Source organism: Hippocampus comes, unplaced genomic scaffold (assembly GCF_001891065.2).
Source record: "Hippocampus comes isolate QL1 unplaced genomic scaffold, H_comes_QL1_v1.1 scaffold389, whole genome shotgun sequence".
Lineage (NCBI taxonomy): Eukaryota > Metazoa > Chordata > Actinopteri > Syngnathiformes > Syngnathidae > Hippocampus > Hippocampus comes.
The window spans coordinates 429,526-443,713 of NW_017805068.1; the positions used below are offsets into that span (position 1 = coordinate 429,526).

General features: G+C 44.1%; 2 protein-coding genes across 6 annotated transcripts; both read right to left on the minus strand.

Annotated features, from left to right (window-relative positions):
• Positions 1-19: 19 nt before the first annotated feature.
• On the minus strand, positions 20-1,812 carry gjd4 (gap junction protein delta 4). Its single transcript, XM_019864533.1, has 2 exons — positions 1,380-1,812; positions 20-1,302 (listed from the first exon to the last, which is right to left on the minus strand). Exons 1-2 carry the CDS (start codon positions 1,462-1,464, stop codon positions 140-142), a joined length of 1,248 nt encoding a protein of 415 aa, XP_019720092.1. The 5' UTR covers positions 1,465-1,812; the 3' UTR covers positions 20-139.
• A 964-nt stretch (positions 1,813-2,776) lies between these two features.
• Positions 2,777-13,137, minus strand: ccny (cyclin Y). Of its 5 annotated transcripts, XM_019864554.1 has the most exons (13): positions 12,855-13,137; positions 12,458-12,656; positions 8,623-8,697; positions 8,287-8,307; positions 7,422-7,456; positions 7,223-7,246; positions 6,834-6,934; positions 6,702-6,737; positions 6,442-6,499; positions 6,163-6,282; positions 5,504-5,670; positions 4,595-4,757; positions 2,777-4,429 (listed from the first exon to the last, which is right to left on the minus strand). In XM_019864554.1, exons 2-13 carry the CDS (start codon positions 12,609-12,611, stop codon positions 4,313-4,315), a joined length of 1,071 nt encoding a protein of 356 aa, XP_019720113.1. In that variant the 5' UTR covers positions 12,612-12,656; positions 12,855-13,137; the 3' UTR covers positions 2,777-4,312. The 5 variants fall into 5 exon arrangements, with proteins under 5 accessions (XP_019720113.1, XP_019720112.1, XP_019720114.1 ...); XM_019864553.1 differs by having other exon boundaries at positions 12,458-13,137; XM_019864555.1 differs by lacking the exon at positions 8,287-8,307 and having other exon boundaries at positions 12,458-13,137.
• Between the last annotated feature and the right edge of the window lie 1,051 nt (positions 13,138-14,188).

Below are 14,188 nucleotides of genomic sequence, written 5' to 3' on the forward strand. Positions count from 1 at the left end.
GACGCGCAGTGAGGTAGAACGGCCAGCGATCCAACAGTTGTTGCCACTATGTAAAGCTGGCTCTCAAGTTGCTCTCACATCTTATTTGCTCGGTCTCATCTTGCATAACAACCCTGCGAATAAAGAAAAAAAAAAGAAGTCACACCCACTCGGATCTTTTCTCCTGGCCGTCATCGTTTGATCGGTCCGCACCATTGGCCGGCTCCGCCAAAGTGTACTGACCAATCCTATCCACAGCGGTTTCTGTCGTCATGGGCTCATCTCTCTTGAGTCTTGGTGACAGCGCCGGGTGAAGCCCAAGGTCCCGCCTGGGGGGTGGTGGAGGTTTGAGCCTGCTCCGTTTACTAACACAAATGGCTTTAGGGGTCCCCGTCGGTTCAAAGGAAAAGAGAGCCAGCTCGTCACCTTCCTTCTCCGTCTCCGAAAAAGGGTATCCATTGTTTCTGTTGGTGTTGCAGGCCAAAGGTTCCAAAGGGCGAGGGGCTGAGGTTGCATCCTGAATTATTCCGACTGCCCTCCCTTTGCAAGAACTCCGGCTGCCTTGCCTCTTGCGGAAACTCCCTCTTGGACCAGCCTCAGTTTCCAGAGTTTGACATCCCACGGAAAAATTGGGATCAGGGGTCCCCAGGAAATCGCGCTCGTCCTCATAAACACACTCCATCAACTTTCTTTTACTCTTTTGCCTCATGGAGCGCTTGATTGCACAAATAAAATCCAGGGCATTTAGGAAAAGGGACAGGGCGGACACGCCAAGCATAAAGTTGAGCATCAGCGTCTTCTCGGTGGGTCTTGAGATGTAGCAGTCCACCTGGGTGGTGCACGGAGGGTGTTGGCATAGAAACCTCCTCGGGATGGAGAAACCAAACATATAATAGTGTGCCGCCCCAAATCCTGCCTCCAGCAAAGTCCGGAGCATCAACTGAAATATGTAGGCACCCGTGAAACATCGGACCAACTCTCGCTTTTTTCCCCCCGAGGTCTTGACGGACAGCTCTTGCCGGGTCTTGTGCAGTTGCATAGTTTGACCAGGACCCAAAGAGTTCGGGGCTACATCCAGGCCATTTGACACCTTATGCGTCACATAGATTGTAAAGATGATGTAGGGCAGACTTAAGGTGACGAGTTGCACGAGCCAGAAGCGGAAAAGGGAGATCGGGGAAAATATATCGTAGCACACATTGGCACAGCCCGGTTGAATCGTGTTGCATACAAAGCGCTCCTCTTCGTCCTGGTAGAGAGGGTAACCAGCCAGGAGGAGGATGAGGCCGCGGAGAAAGATCATCAGGACCAGCCACACTTTTCCTGAATTAAACGCATGACAGGATTAGAAGCGCGCTGAACTTCCGGCAAAAAAAAAAAAAAAATCAACATTCACTCACCTATCAAGGTGACACTTTGATTGACAGAGATAAAGATGATTTCTGACGGACTGGATCCCGCCATGTTCCGTCCGCCCAGAGTCATTCTTTCAGCACCCAAAGTTTTGGGCCTCTCCTTTAACTCTCCTTGCGGTACCTCAGCATTTTGTCTTCTCTTAGACCTGCAGGAACCTCACTAACACTCAGTTGGACATACCCAACAGTTTTGTGAGCTCCAATCCAACATGATTCCTTTTGAGTTTCCCTCAAAACTAACGGAAGTAGAAAGCAGGGGAAATGCTCCCGAACTTCCTCGCCCTGAGTCCCCGGCAGACAACTGAAGACGGCAGCGAGCCCCATTGTGGATCTATTCTTAACACGCTTGCAAAGGCACGTCGCTGTCCTGCATGGCATTGCAGAGATATTTTGGGGACGCAGGACGTCCTTACAGGAAGACGAGCGACCTCCGGGGTTACGAGTTCTAAATTCAAACAAAATTTCAAAGCACATCCAAACTAGCAAAAGCATAAAAAAATGAAACCACTTTGCTACAGCAGCATGAAAAATAATTTATCATCTTCAGGAACTGGCTTTAAGCATATTGCCAGTTTTTGTAGAATGCAAGTCACTTTGAATTTTCCAAACAAAAAGAATTTGTAAGAATTTGGGTTTTGAAGTAAATCCAAGGAGAAATGCAAAGAAAATCTAACCCCCATCTCCCGCCCCCCCAAAAAATGTAACAACCTCTATGAGGTGCTGTCGTCAGATTGCCCACCTGTTCTTGGCAGCTGTTCCCCATTTTGCTTCTGGGTCACTTGAAACATTCGATTCGGCTGTGTGAACATATGATTGGGCGATACAATCGTGAAATAAAGAATCTCCAAAATACAAGAACACCTTTCAACACTTTGCACTGTGCAATGTAGTCCTTCTACCTCCAAGGCCAGCTTGAACCGCCTTTGGGCCTCCGGCACTTTGGTTCCACGTCTTCCCTTCTGGCACCTGCTGGTCAGAGCCAGAAATAACAAGGACCTGATTTGGGACCAGACTGTCAAGTGTGGCAGAATGATCCTAAATATTGTTAACAGCTTTCATAGGTTTTTTTTATTCAACTAAAGGTTACCAAAATCATGTTCTTATTCTTGCAATGATTTCGATTTCCTTGACAAATACTGTATGTAAAATTATACAATTAATTTGGATTCTACATCTTTGGCCCAAATTTGTGTGAAATTGCGAGCAAGCAAGCTAAGTGAAGGAAAAATATGGAGATCATGATTCTTTCCTGCTATGTGCAAGCCATCTCTCAAAATAAATCAAGTTATAAGTCGTTAAGTGACTGCACACTGCAGTCACATCTTGATGCCGAAAGCATGTTTCAGAAAAAAAAAAGTTAATGGAAACAAATTCATCTCATATTGTTGTTTTTATAACGATATATATTTTTTTATATAAATTCCATTTACAATACAATGCAGTGAAGCACCCGGCAAGATTTTTCAACTTCCAGACAACAATTTGCCAGTGTGGCCGTCCAAATAACATGAGCTTCTTCATTTCAAGAAAATATGACACAATCGTCCCAGACTCGCTTTTAAAAAAAAAAATCGGATCAAATCATTGACTGTGTGCCTATAATTGTTATTGCCCTATGTACCACGTTTTAACACGACAACTTTCTGTGAGTAGAAAACACTGTCATAAGAAACAAGACAAACGTTTTTGACGGTGGCTCCCACTGAAATCGTTTTATCTCAGGTTCTTTGAATGATTTGTCGCCGTTGCGGCCCACCTCGTGTACAGTAGAAACGGATCCAATATAAATATTCTAACGGTACGACCGCAGATGTTGCACACTGGCACCGCTATGCACACTATATAAAGACAACTTAGCAAAACGTATACAATCTGTGCGTGAACAGTGTTAGATAATGATCACATTGAATAATACTAGTCATTCAGCTCGTCTCCAGAACACAAAACTACCCTGAAGAGACATGTTTTTAGTAGCTTCTGAATACAGAGTGTTCACTTGTGCTGTTTAGTCATGAGCAGGAAGAACCATACAAAATGGCGTGGGGATAAAAAGTTCTTTGTTAGTTATTTGTTCCGTTCATCAGTGGTAAGGAGTTGAAGTCGGTTCTTACAGGCACCACAGGTTAGGACGATGGCAGTGAAGAAAGTACGCCGTCACCTTTGAAGTACATCTCGGACTTAGAAGTGGATGACAGCGTGCCCCCCACCCCCCCACCATGCTTCATTCGACCTGATCGCACCAATGAGGCGATGCATGAATATTGCTTGAAGTCAATGTCCGAGTTGGATCGGAAGAAGCTTCACCAGTCCTGTCAAAAGTGTCAAACACCGTTTTTCTTTGACGCTGTTGGCTCACAAAGCAGGAATGCCAGGTGGAAGAAGGTTGTTTGCTAAATCAACCCCGTGTAAAATACATACATCCATGAACAGGTGCCGATATGCAGAATGGAATGTACACAAAGAGTTGTGTCGTATTGAAATGGGAATGGGCAGAAACGTGATACAAACAAAACATGCGAAACTGGAAGAGAGCTCGAATTTAAAACTGTCGATGAGCTCTTAAAAATAAGCCGGAAACGGAGGAAGAGGTTTAAAATGACAGGAATGCAGCCACGCTGCTACTTGATCTCCCTTCCGACGCCGACGGTCTCCGCGTCCCATTTCAACTTCACTTCTGCACGTCTTCATTTTGTTGCACTCGCACACTTCAGTTCGGTTCCGCTCCGGGTCAGTGCATTGTTATTTACAACAACTGGAGAGGTGCAATCTTGCTTGGTAAAAGTGCCAGATTGTGTTTGCGTGTCTCATCAGGGAGACAGAGCCACATATCCACAGGACAGCTGCCCGCCTCGTTTGCCTGCTGAGCAGGCAGAGTCAGCTGACAGGTTCCACTTTCTGGGTGCTGCTGGCGGCCATCGTTAGGAAATGATGGCCGGACACCACCGCACAACCGACAGGTTGTCTGCGCTCACTGACCGCTTCTTTGCGAGCTTCTTCAGGTCCTTGTATTTGTCATCGCACAACCTGGATATAGCCTGGGGGTGAAAAAAATAAAAATAATAATAATAATGAGAGGTAGAGGTGAAGGCGACGCACGTTGTCACATTCAAAAGTGCAAAGTATCCTCACTCAGTCTCAGAAACACGTCAAACTTGAGGCCCAGGGGCCACATCATACCAAATTATCCGACCATTGCTAACCTCAAGTTTCTGGGCCTTGTCCCTGCTGAGGGCCTCGAGAGGGAAGCTGAGGTTGTTGGCCTCTGCCAGGGAACGCAGGTCAAAGTAATACTTGGCGTAGACACTGGACGGCACGTTGATGTTGAATTGCAGCAGCTCCAGAAACTGCCGCTCCAACTCGTTCCTTGTTTGGATAAAGAGAGCCCGTGAGTTAACACTGCTCATCGACTCGAAACAAACACGTCCACTTGCTTCGGTTCCGTCCATTCAAGTTGTATTGCTAGATGCATTTCAGTTCTATTTTTCAGGGGACTTTGTCCGCCGCCCGCGCTCATTTCCAGGTGGACGGCAACACGCAGGCTAAAGTTAGCCTCGGTGACAACCAAATTCTGCCTAACATTTCGAACTGTGGCAATCGTCCAGCTATTCTGATGCCACAAAGATACACACAGATGCGCACACGCTTGTCTGGCACAACTCCCAGGCGGATTGCCCAAACAGGTGGCTTACAGTCATGGCTGAGGGATTTCTGAGGCCAAGGACAGGATCGCACAACTAACGGTGGGGACGAGAATGACTCCGACAGGGGTTGGAGGTCAAGCGGTGGCAACAGTGTTGTGTTCCTTCTCAGAATAAACACAGACAAGATTGCCTCCAATAAAGACAGAAAGGGAAAACGGGTCAGCGGGTGTGCTGGTCCTCAAGGTGCTTTCCTCGCTTTCATTCGTGATCTTTCCTTGATCACCATCACGTCTCACTTCAGTGAGCGTTTGTGCATGTTTGTGCTGAAAGGGCAAAGGCAAAATTTGAAGCCAAGCCAACCCCCCCGATTTAGATTTTCACTCCACAATTGGGAATTCTGGTAAAGCCACTTTCAAAACAAAACAAATACAGAAAAAATATGAGGTGAAATGTTTTCATATCACTCACATGTCCTCCACAGTGATATCCTTGAGAATTTGGCAGTAGTCGACATTCCACACCGCCTGGTCATCCCAAACTTTGGATGCCAGAAGGATGGCTCCTAAAACAATGCGCTTCCAGTTGGCGGGGCAAATGTCAATCTCGGCATAGGTCAGGAGCCTCTCTAAATACACCTTTTGACAAAGAGAATGATGAATACTGATTAGTGCATAGTTTTTTGAGCCATATGTAGCTTGCGCTCAGATTAAAAAAAAACAAACAAACACTTATTACGTAATTAGATCACCTTTAACTTTCAATTTTAAAACATTTTTGTGCTGCAAGAAGCAGTTTTGTGACGTGTGTTGAGGTAGTGCCATTTTTTTTCCGGCAGAGGTGCCATAATAATGGAGTTGCTGAAACGTATCGTCCAATTCAACCGGGGTGCCTTATTTTTTACGACATCCTATGATAAGTGTGACATTATCTTTGTGTTTCGCAGATGAACCATGCCACAGCCGACCAATGGAATCTTACGTGTGTACATTTCAAAAAGGAAAGAAAAACAACGGGCCACAGTATATTAAAATAACTAATACAATAGCAGACTGCATTATGAGGTAGGCAGCACCCAAAAACTGGCCCCAGCGCTTAAACATACACACATTGACAGCGCGCACACTCACCAATGTGACAATGGCACATTCGGCCGTGAGCTGCGCGGCGCTGAACAGCGTCCTTACGAAGCGATAAATCTGCTTTTGCTCAGGGTCGTGCTTATCGTAGTCCGGAGGAACTTCTGATTTCTGCGGTGACGATACGATGCACAGGGCACCAGACATAGTGGTTAGGTAACTAATAATTCAAATAATAATAATAAGACTCGGAATGGCACGCAATCGACCGTTAAAACAGCTTTCGCATAACACAAGTATCACGTACTGTACATTCAATGACTCCCTTACCGACAACGGGTGCAGCTTCTCATCGAATATGTCTAATAACATTCTTCCGTCGACCTCTCTGGAATAACAGACAGCAAGACACATCAAAGCGCATTTCACATTTGCCCAGGACACGACCACCACTTCAAAAATGCATGAGCGGACCGTTTCACTGGATTCCTTATTGCGGAACACAAAAAATATCAATTGATTCAAAACTGCGCACCGACCAACAAAAAGGAAAGAGACAGAATTACCGGCCGGTGCAAATATGTTCTTACCTGTTTCTTATGTGATAGAATATCGCAAGGGCAACACTGGTAAAACACGAAAACAAAAGATCATTAACTTACTGTCGACTGCACATATGATGCGGTTTGGGAAAAACAAGTACGGGAAGAAAATGGAGTTACCATTTAATGGTGTATTTGAGGTTGGGTTGACTGACAGTGCTGTCGTCAAGGAATATGGTAGAGCATGAGCTGTACTTCCTTCTCACTGGGCCTGAATGATGCTGGAGTGGGGACACAAAAGTAAAAGAGCATGCATGTCTGCGGCCTTTGTCTTTTTGGACCAGTCGAAATGCGCAATAACAACGATGGAGTTTTTTAAAATACAGTTTAGAAGTGATGGGATTGTCGATGGGACAGCCAGCTCGTGCAGCTTTGTAATGACACCAAATTGTTGTCAGTTTACATGAGCGCATCATACATCACACTGAAGATGTGTCATCCGAAAAATGGAGACGCAACAGCACAATGGATATTGGACATTATTTGGGGATTTTTTTTTTTTTTTTTACCTTGCTCTCCGAAATGTGTGTGAACTTGCAAAAAACAAATCAGAGACAGCAATCACCGTACTATTTGCACACTCGATATAATCACAACCCAGAGCAACATTTACCTGCGAGTTTAATTATTTCATAGCAAAAGTCGTGATCTCCTTGGAGGGAGCAATTCAGAAAAAAATGCTCCCTTGAGTTTTGTCACTGTACTCACATGATTGATGTAAAGGCTCTTCCTCTTTTCTCGAACTGAAAGGAAAGATACAGAAGCAGTTGATAGATCGCCTCAAAGCAGTACCACAGACTACCCGACAGGTGTCAGGATTGATCCAGGGTTTCTCAAACAGATGCTGGCACAGCATGTCGTAGTCAAGGCTACAATAAACAATGCAAGCTGTCTTATAAGAGAAAATAACTTGGCTGGACTTTTTCTCTTGACAAAAGTTAAATGGTTTTATTTTTTGCTTTATCGAAATTAAAACAAATATATATAGGAAGACAGCTGCACACACACATTGTTTTCCCTTCATCAGCTGAATCCAAGTGCTGAGATGCAACTGAGCTCATAAAATTACTGAAAACTAACGCTCAAATAAATAAATACATGAACTTAATTATAGGTTGAAGTATGCCTCATATATGTTGAATATAACCATACAATTTGCATCTTCTTTACTTTTCTTCCTCATGATCTCACCTTTGATTTTCTGAGACAAAATGAGCGGTACAGTATTTCAAAGGCCCTGTTTTCGGATCCTAAAACGAGTCACAAGGGCAACAGCACGATTAAGTGCGATAATATCAAGTAGGAAAGTAACAATGATTTCTTTGGTGACCAAAACTTCTTTTGTGGTATCTCTGCAACCCTCTTCACAAGAGAACATATCATAGAAAAAACATGCACACGGTTACCAAACAGATACGCAAATTTACTGCAAAGCCACACCATCAAGAAATTTAAAAAAAACAGCGACACGTTGCATGACGAGCACAAAGTGCAGTTTGCGGCAACAGGTGAAAGCACAGTGAACACGACAACGCTGCCCGTCGTTTGTAAACAGACACAGTCGCGCCCTTACCTCGCTTGCTGTGCACAGCAACTGTAAAAACAAAAGCCCAGGTTGTCTCCATATCGTAAAAATCACGAAATGTCAGTGAGAAAGCTTCAATAAAGATTGGCCGGGTGACCGGTTTGACGGTTTACCGTGGTTTTAAAAAGTCAAGTGTTTCAATAACCGCTAAAGGTGCTCAGGGTGAGTGGCCATCTAATGGTAAAAAAAAAAAAATATATATATATCCTTTTTATTTCCCCAAATATTTCAAAAAAGGTCATTTTAGAGCTGTCAGACAAAAGGTTGATTGAACTAAGTTCCAAAGTAAAGACAAACGTGTGCCATTCATGCACCAAAACTCACCATCGGTCTGGGACTTGCTGAGGAAGATGGTGCTGGCTCGAGGATGGTCGGAGGGATTATACTCCATCGGCAGATCTGAAAATAGAAGACAAAACGTCAGTCTGGCCTCTATTTCAAAGCACGCTTCACATGAAAATTGCCCAGTCATCACCACACAACAGGATTTTAGCATGGTAAGAGCAGTAAACTGTGGGCGGTGAACTTTCACTGCAAGGTATTGTGGTATTACTTTAAGATTCCAATGTGTGCATTGTGACATCACATTTCATGTCTGGTAAGAAATCCAGGTTGCTATAAAGGGTTCGCTCACTTGTTTTTGTAAATGTGTTTCAGTTCAAATCAAGCATGAACAATTAATATCTGCTGCCAGCTCAATATAGGAAGAGCGAGAAACAATGAAAGTATGAACTTCACCCAATCCGCAAAGGTTGAGGAAAACACCCACCAACAGTCAAACAGTGTGCAACGAACACATTGTCAACAGCTTCCTGGTTTCGCGGATGAGGTCAGTGAAACAGGAAAGGTCAGACATCCCAGAAGGTCAGTCTGAACTTAGCATAATGCTAACGATAACCGTGGCATACACTGTACCCAAGATCACACGGCCTCTTTGGGTACGCAGCATGTTTTGAATCCAAGCAATCGCTATTGTGCCAAACCCTTTTGAACTGCCATCTTTTTGTGTTAAAGAGCCACTTGAAGAGCCTCAAAGGATACAAATGCACGCGTACGGACACAAAGAACCACACTCATGTAGGAGGCGGTGCGTGTACGCAATATGTTGTCCGGGGGAAGAGGCAGCAAGCAATAAAAGAGGGTTAAATGATGCTCACAACTGTTGGGGGGAAGGGGTGGGGGGTGAATGGATCAAGTCAGTCAAGAAGAACTGAAACGTTGTGCTGAAATTACAAATCAATGGGTGCATTATTTCAGACAGGAAATAGACTATTCGCAGACACTGGTGTCAGTGACCTTTGGCATGGTTCTACTCCCAATAGTTTTCTCCAACCACAACAAGAAGTTCATTTTTGGGCTCTCACGTCACACTGCTGGGGCACACTATCTGAGAACCACCCACATGCAACGTCTAACTAGGCATCTTAAAATGGTGCATAAATGTGAGTATCAGAAAGTAGTTTGGATACGGATCGGATGGGAATCATTTTAGAATTAACAGTAAGATGACCTTATGTCCTTATTCTCTCAGTGCTAATGCCTAAAATGGTAACTGCAAACGAATGCATGCGTGTTGATTGCATTACATAAGGGTGGGGTGGGGGGGGGGGATGACAGAAGGATCAGTGCAAAGATTGTGTAGGGGTTGAAGACTCCATGGCAAGTCGAGGGTAGTCATTTGCGCTGCACCCAACAGAGTCACAAACCCGCCCGCCTTCTTTCGCTCCCCGCTCATCCCCTCATCTTCTTGCTGTAACTAGGCAACGCTGGCTTGAGACGACTCAGATGGTGGAGGCAGGACATTCAAAGGCTTTTGCAGTCTTTAAATCTGCCTCGCCCACTGATTCAGTATCCTAATTGCTGGTGGGCCTGATAGAACAGTGACACTGTCAGGCATAATGGCATTGCTGAAACAACAAAACACCAGCAGCGCACTTGATCTAAAGTACAGCTTTCTGATTCGGAACAAAAGTCGGGATTTCCAGTGGAGGGTGAACGGCATCATGGAAGAAGGCCGGGTCATTGATTTTGTTAAAATGTAACGAGGTTAGACAGTTAGGTGTACAGTACTTCACAAACAGACGCATTATAAACACCCAAAAACAGAAGACCAAGCAAGGAATCCAGTGATGGCAATGGAGGGATATATTTTTATTAAAAGAACAACTCACAACAACAGCAAGTGACCTTTGGCAACAGATGTTTTCCCACAATTGCTGTGGCAGTGTAACACTGTGATTAGACATGCCATGTCGGCCTGCCAGATATTGACACTCGGTTCAACACCGTGAAGCATGGACTCGGCTTCCTCAGAAACCGATGACTATAAACCATTCCAAAAGTGAAAAGGTTTCATGATCATAATTTTTTTTTAAAAATGTACAGTGTTCATTAACGGTAACATATTCAAGTAACCCTAAATGAGTGCATATTTATTGATGGAAAATGTTTTCCAATTCTCCCACGTATATTGGACATGTAGGTCAACCTGTCTGGAACTCATACTTTGGAGAGTCCCCAGGCTCATCAACCAGGCATAAATAATCCATGCCCAGATTTCAATTAGCCTGCCAGCAAGACTCGTCAATATGTTCATGTGTGTGCCCCACAAATTAACTTCTGCACCATAAAGACATAGAGGAATATTGGTGCCTGGAGCCACTGCTCAGTTACAGATGTCAGCCTTGACTAACATCCAGTCAGTTCTCACTGATGATTCCGTTTCATCGTGTACATCTCTATTATAATTTTCATTTTGGTATTGAAGGCTCATCTTTCCTCTATTTCCCATCCCGCTTACATAAAGGGTCAGGTGTGAGCTGGAGCATATACAAGTGATTCTCTCTACTTGGGATTACTGAAAATGGAACAAAGAATATTAAAGCACAAATACATTGTATGAACCAATGAATGTCAAAACATGGCACTGTGATTGATATTGCTTTTGGGGAGTAAACAGAATAATTAATCAATGGACGAAGGGGAGGCAGGTGGTTTCGAAGCCTGGAGTTTTAATGAGGAACCAGGGGAACATAGAGACAGAGGACGACTGCTTGGGCAAATCAGGTTTCCAGTAGGCCTGCTGCTGATTTATAGTGGGGACAACTACTAATACATACTTGGGATGAGCGGGCATGTTGCTCGCGTCACCAGTGTCAGCAGTTTTCATGAATGACTTTCTTTTTCCATCACATGCCCGTAATAATAGCGCGTGCGCGCGCACACACACACACACACACACACACACACACACACACACACACACACACACACACAATTTTTACCCATATGGAATTTTGAATAGTCACACAATTTTTACCCACATGGAATTTTGAATTGTGTTAAGTATTGCTCTCAAATTTACTTTGGTAAACACGGCGCCACGTGACGTCGTTTGGGGGGGGGGGGATGCACGCCTCTCGACGTCGTGCTTTGTGCGCATGCGTGTCACCCGCATGCGCGCGCCCGTGATGTGACACGCACGTATACAGTATCTGTACTGTAATGCATTCATATTAAAAGTCACGTTTGTTTTATTCATGTGAACGAATACATAAAAGATCGGATTTAACAAAAAAAAATCGAATTGAGCATCACGCCCTGCAGCGTGAACCTTACCTATCATAGCAAAATTAGCTCAACCGATTTGCATAAAAAGGGATGTACTGTTGGCTTCGGTCTCAGTAACTGTTGTTCCTCTGGCTGTATATGCTGCTAATTCGTGTGTTCATGTAGCAGTTGTAGTAATTTGAAAGTTTATAATTACACTAATTTCCTTTAGCCCGTCTGTGATGTTCCCCATTCTATCTTACTTTAAGCATTTTGTTGTTTAAATATGCAATCAATGTTTTCCACTTTGGTTTTTTTGTGTCAGTTTTAAAACTTAATACAGATGTTAAAATGAAATATGGAACGTATTGCGCAAAATCAACAGGGCTTCACTTGACTGTCATTCTCAAAGCAAACCTGACCATTTCCTTTATGTTACTGCCAGTTGTGAAGACTGTCAAACAATAGCTCACTAAACCGAAATGATTACACATCTACAGGAGTTGCTGCTGCAACGAGTGGGTGGGTCCTTTGCACAAATATTGCAAGTAAGAGTTGCAATCGAAAAAAACCCACAAGGACCGTTGAATGCATATTGGCAACATCTTACCGTCCAAATTTTCTCTGTCGCTGATGTGCTGGAGGTTGCAGCCCGTATCCTCCCGGCTAAGCTCCGGCTCTGGCCGATAGGGCTCCAGTCTGGAGTGGTTGTTCCGCCGGTGTTTGGGGCTCGACGCCACGCAGCAGGAAGGTGTATTCCCCATGGCGAAATTAGATTAATGCTAGTCGTTGGACACAACTTTTAGTTTCTTTGTATGGGAAAGAGGAAAGAAATGGGCGGTAATCCGAGGAGACAAACTACAAACTGGCCCCGTTATCCGCTCGCGTTACACGCCCTTTCCCCGGCCTAGGATACGCTTAGCTGATGACTCCGAGCCATTTAAAGGTTGCTAAAATGCAAAATTAAGATAAAAGAGGAGCCGAGCAACCCCGAGCTCCTTCCAAACCTTCAGGCGAGGGTAGATTATGTGCCTCCATGTAACACACTTAGCTCTTCTGACGACTCCCTTCGTTTTGTTATTCCAGACTGAGGGTCCCCTCCTTTTTCACCAAATCGTTTTATTACGCTCTTACGACCAAGCGAGAAGGAACACATGACACTTTTGGTCGTTCGGCAAATATTTGTTTCGACATCGGTGCTACATTGTAACCGATAGTGTGTGCACATCAGTGGCTTCCTCCGCTACCATGTTGCTCTCATATGCGTCGGGGATATTCCCCTTCTGCTCCATAAACATCAAACATACATCGACCCAGCCTTGTTGCAGAATCGTACGTTAACAGCGCCGCCATGATGAATGTGTCAAAGTGAGTTTTTTGCCCCCCTACTTGGTGCATAAATTGAGTTTGCGGATTTTGTGGTTTATTCCTAGGGTGAACCCAGCGTCCAAAATTGTGTATTTCACAGTTAAAAATTTCACCAATCAACATTTTGAACGGCTGTTTACCTAACATGACCTACCATTTGTTATGTTATTCATTATTTTCCAAAGTTAAAAACCTGAGAGAGGAGTGGGAAACAAAAAAAAACGATGTGTGCAAGTCTGTCTCCGGTCATTGTCAATAATAGTAGCTTGATATAAATCACGACATATCGAAATCAAATAATCACAATTGTAAATCCTTGTCCTCATTCACAAAACCCAAATGTCACATCTACTGTACATTTCACGGGATGGTTATTGTACACCCCGATTCAATATTTCATTGTGTGTGTGCGTGTGCGTATGGGTGTGTGTGTGTGCGCGCGTGTTATAAACAAGATATAAAGTCACCAACGATTTTGGAACCTATTTGTTTTTCCCAAATAAATTTGCCACGTGTGCTTGCGTGGATGGGTGAATGAGAGGCATTCATTTTGTGCACTTTGTGGGATGTCGCTTTATGAAGTACAGTCCATTCATTTGAGGATACCGTGAAGATCTGCCACATTCAACAAGGCGGACGAGCTGACGCATCTCTGCATCCTGTTATCCTGCTCGAGACTAGATCTAGGTCTAACTATAGTACAGTACTGTACTCTCTTGTCTTGGCATTCCATTTCCCCTGTTTTTCCTCGTTTAGCGTCATTGTCAACTACAGCCTGTTTATGCAGCAGCGCTACTCACTGGTCAGGAGTGTTAAACCTTCATGTTAACCCTCGTCTTCATTACGGTACGTTGTACACTGAGTGAACAGTATGGTTTCGGTATATGATTCTTTGAACGAAAGAATCATTTGTGGGTCACTCTCTGGTATAAGTTCAGCCTAACATTAAACGATAAAGTATTTAAATCACGCA

What these genes read in the sequence shown, in the direction of transcription:
- gjd4 (XM_019864533.1), bottom strand. Translation starts at nt 1,464, where the DNA reads ATGACTCTGGGCGGACGGAACATGGCGGGATCCAGTCCGTCAGAAATC. An exon ending in TCAAAGTGTCACCTTGATAG is followed by an intron (nt 1,303 to 1,379) that starts GTGAGTGAATGT and finishes CGTTTAATTCAG; the next exon opens with GAAAAGTGTGGCTGGTCCTG.
- ccny (XM_019864554.1), bottom strand. Translation starts at nt 12,611, where the DNA reads ATGGGGAATACACCTTCCTGCTGCGTGGCGTCGAGCCCCAAACACCGG. An exon ending in TGCTGTGCACAGCAAGCGAG is followed by an intron (nt 7,457 to 8,286) that starts GTAAGGGCGCGA and finishes CTTTCCTTTCAG; the next exon opens with TTCGAGAAAAGAGGAAGAGC. An exon ending in ACAAGGCCCAGAAACTTGAG is followed by an intron (nt 4,430 to 4,594) that starts GTTAGCAATGGT and finishes TTTCACCCCCAG; the next exon opens with GCTATATCCAGGTTGTGCGA.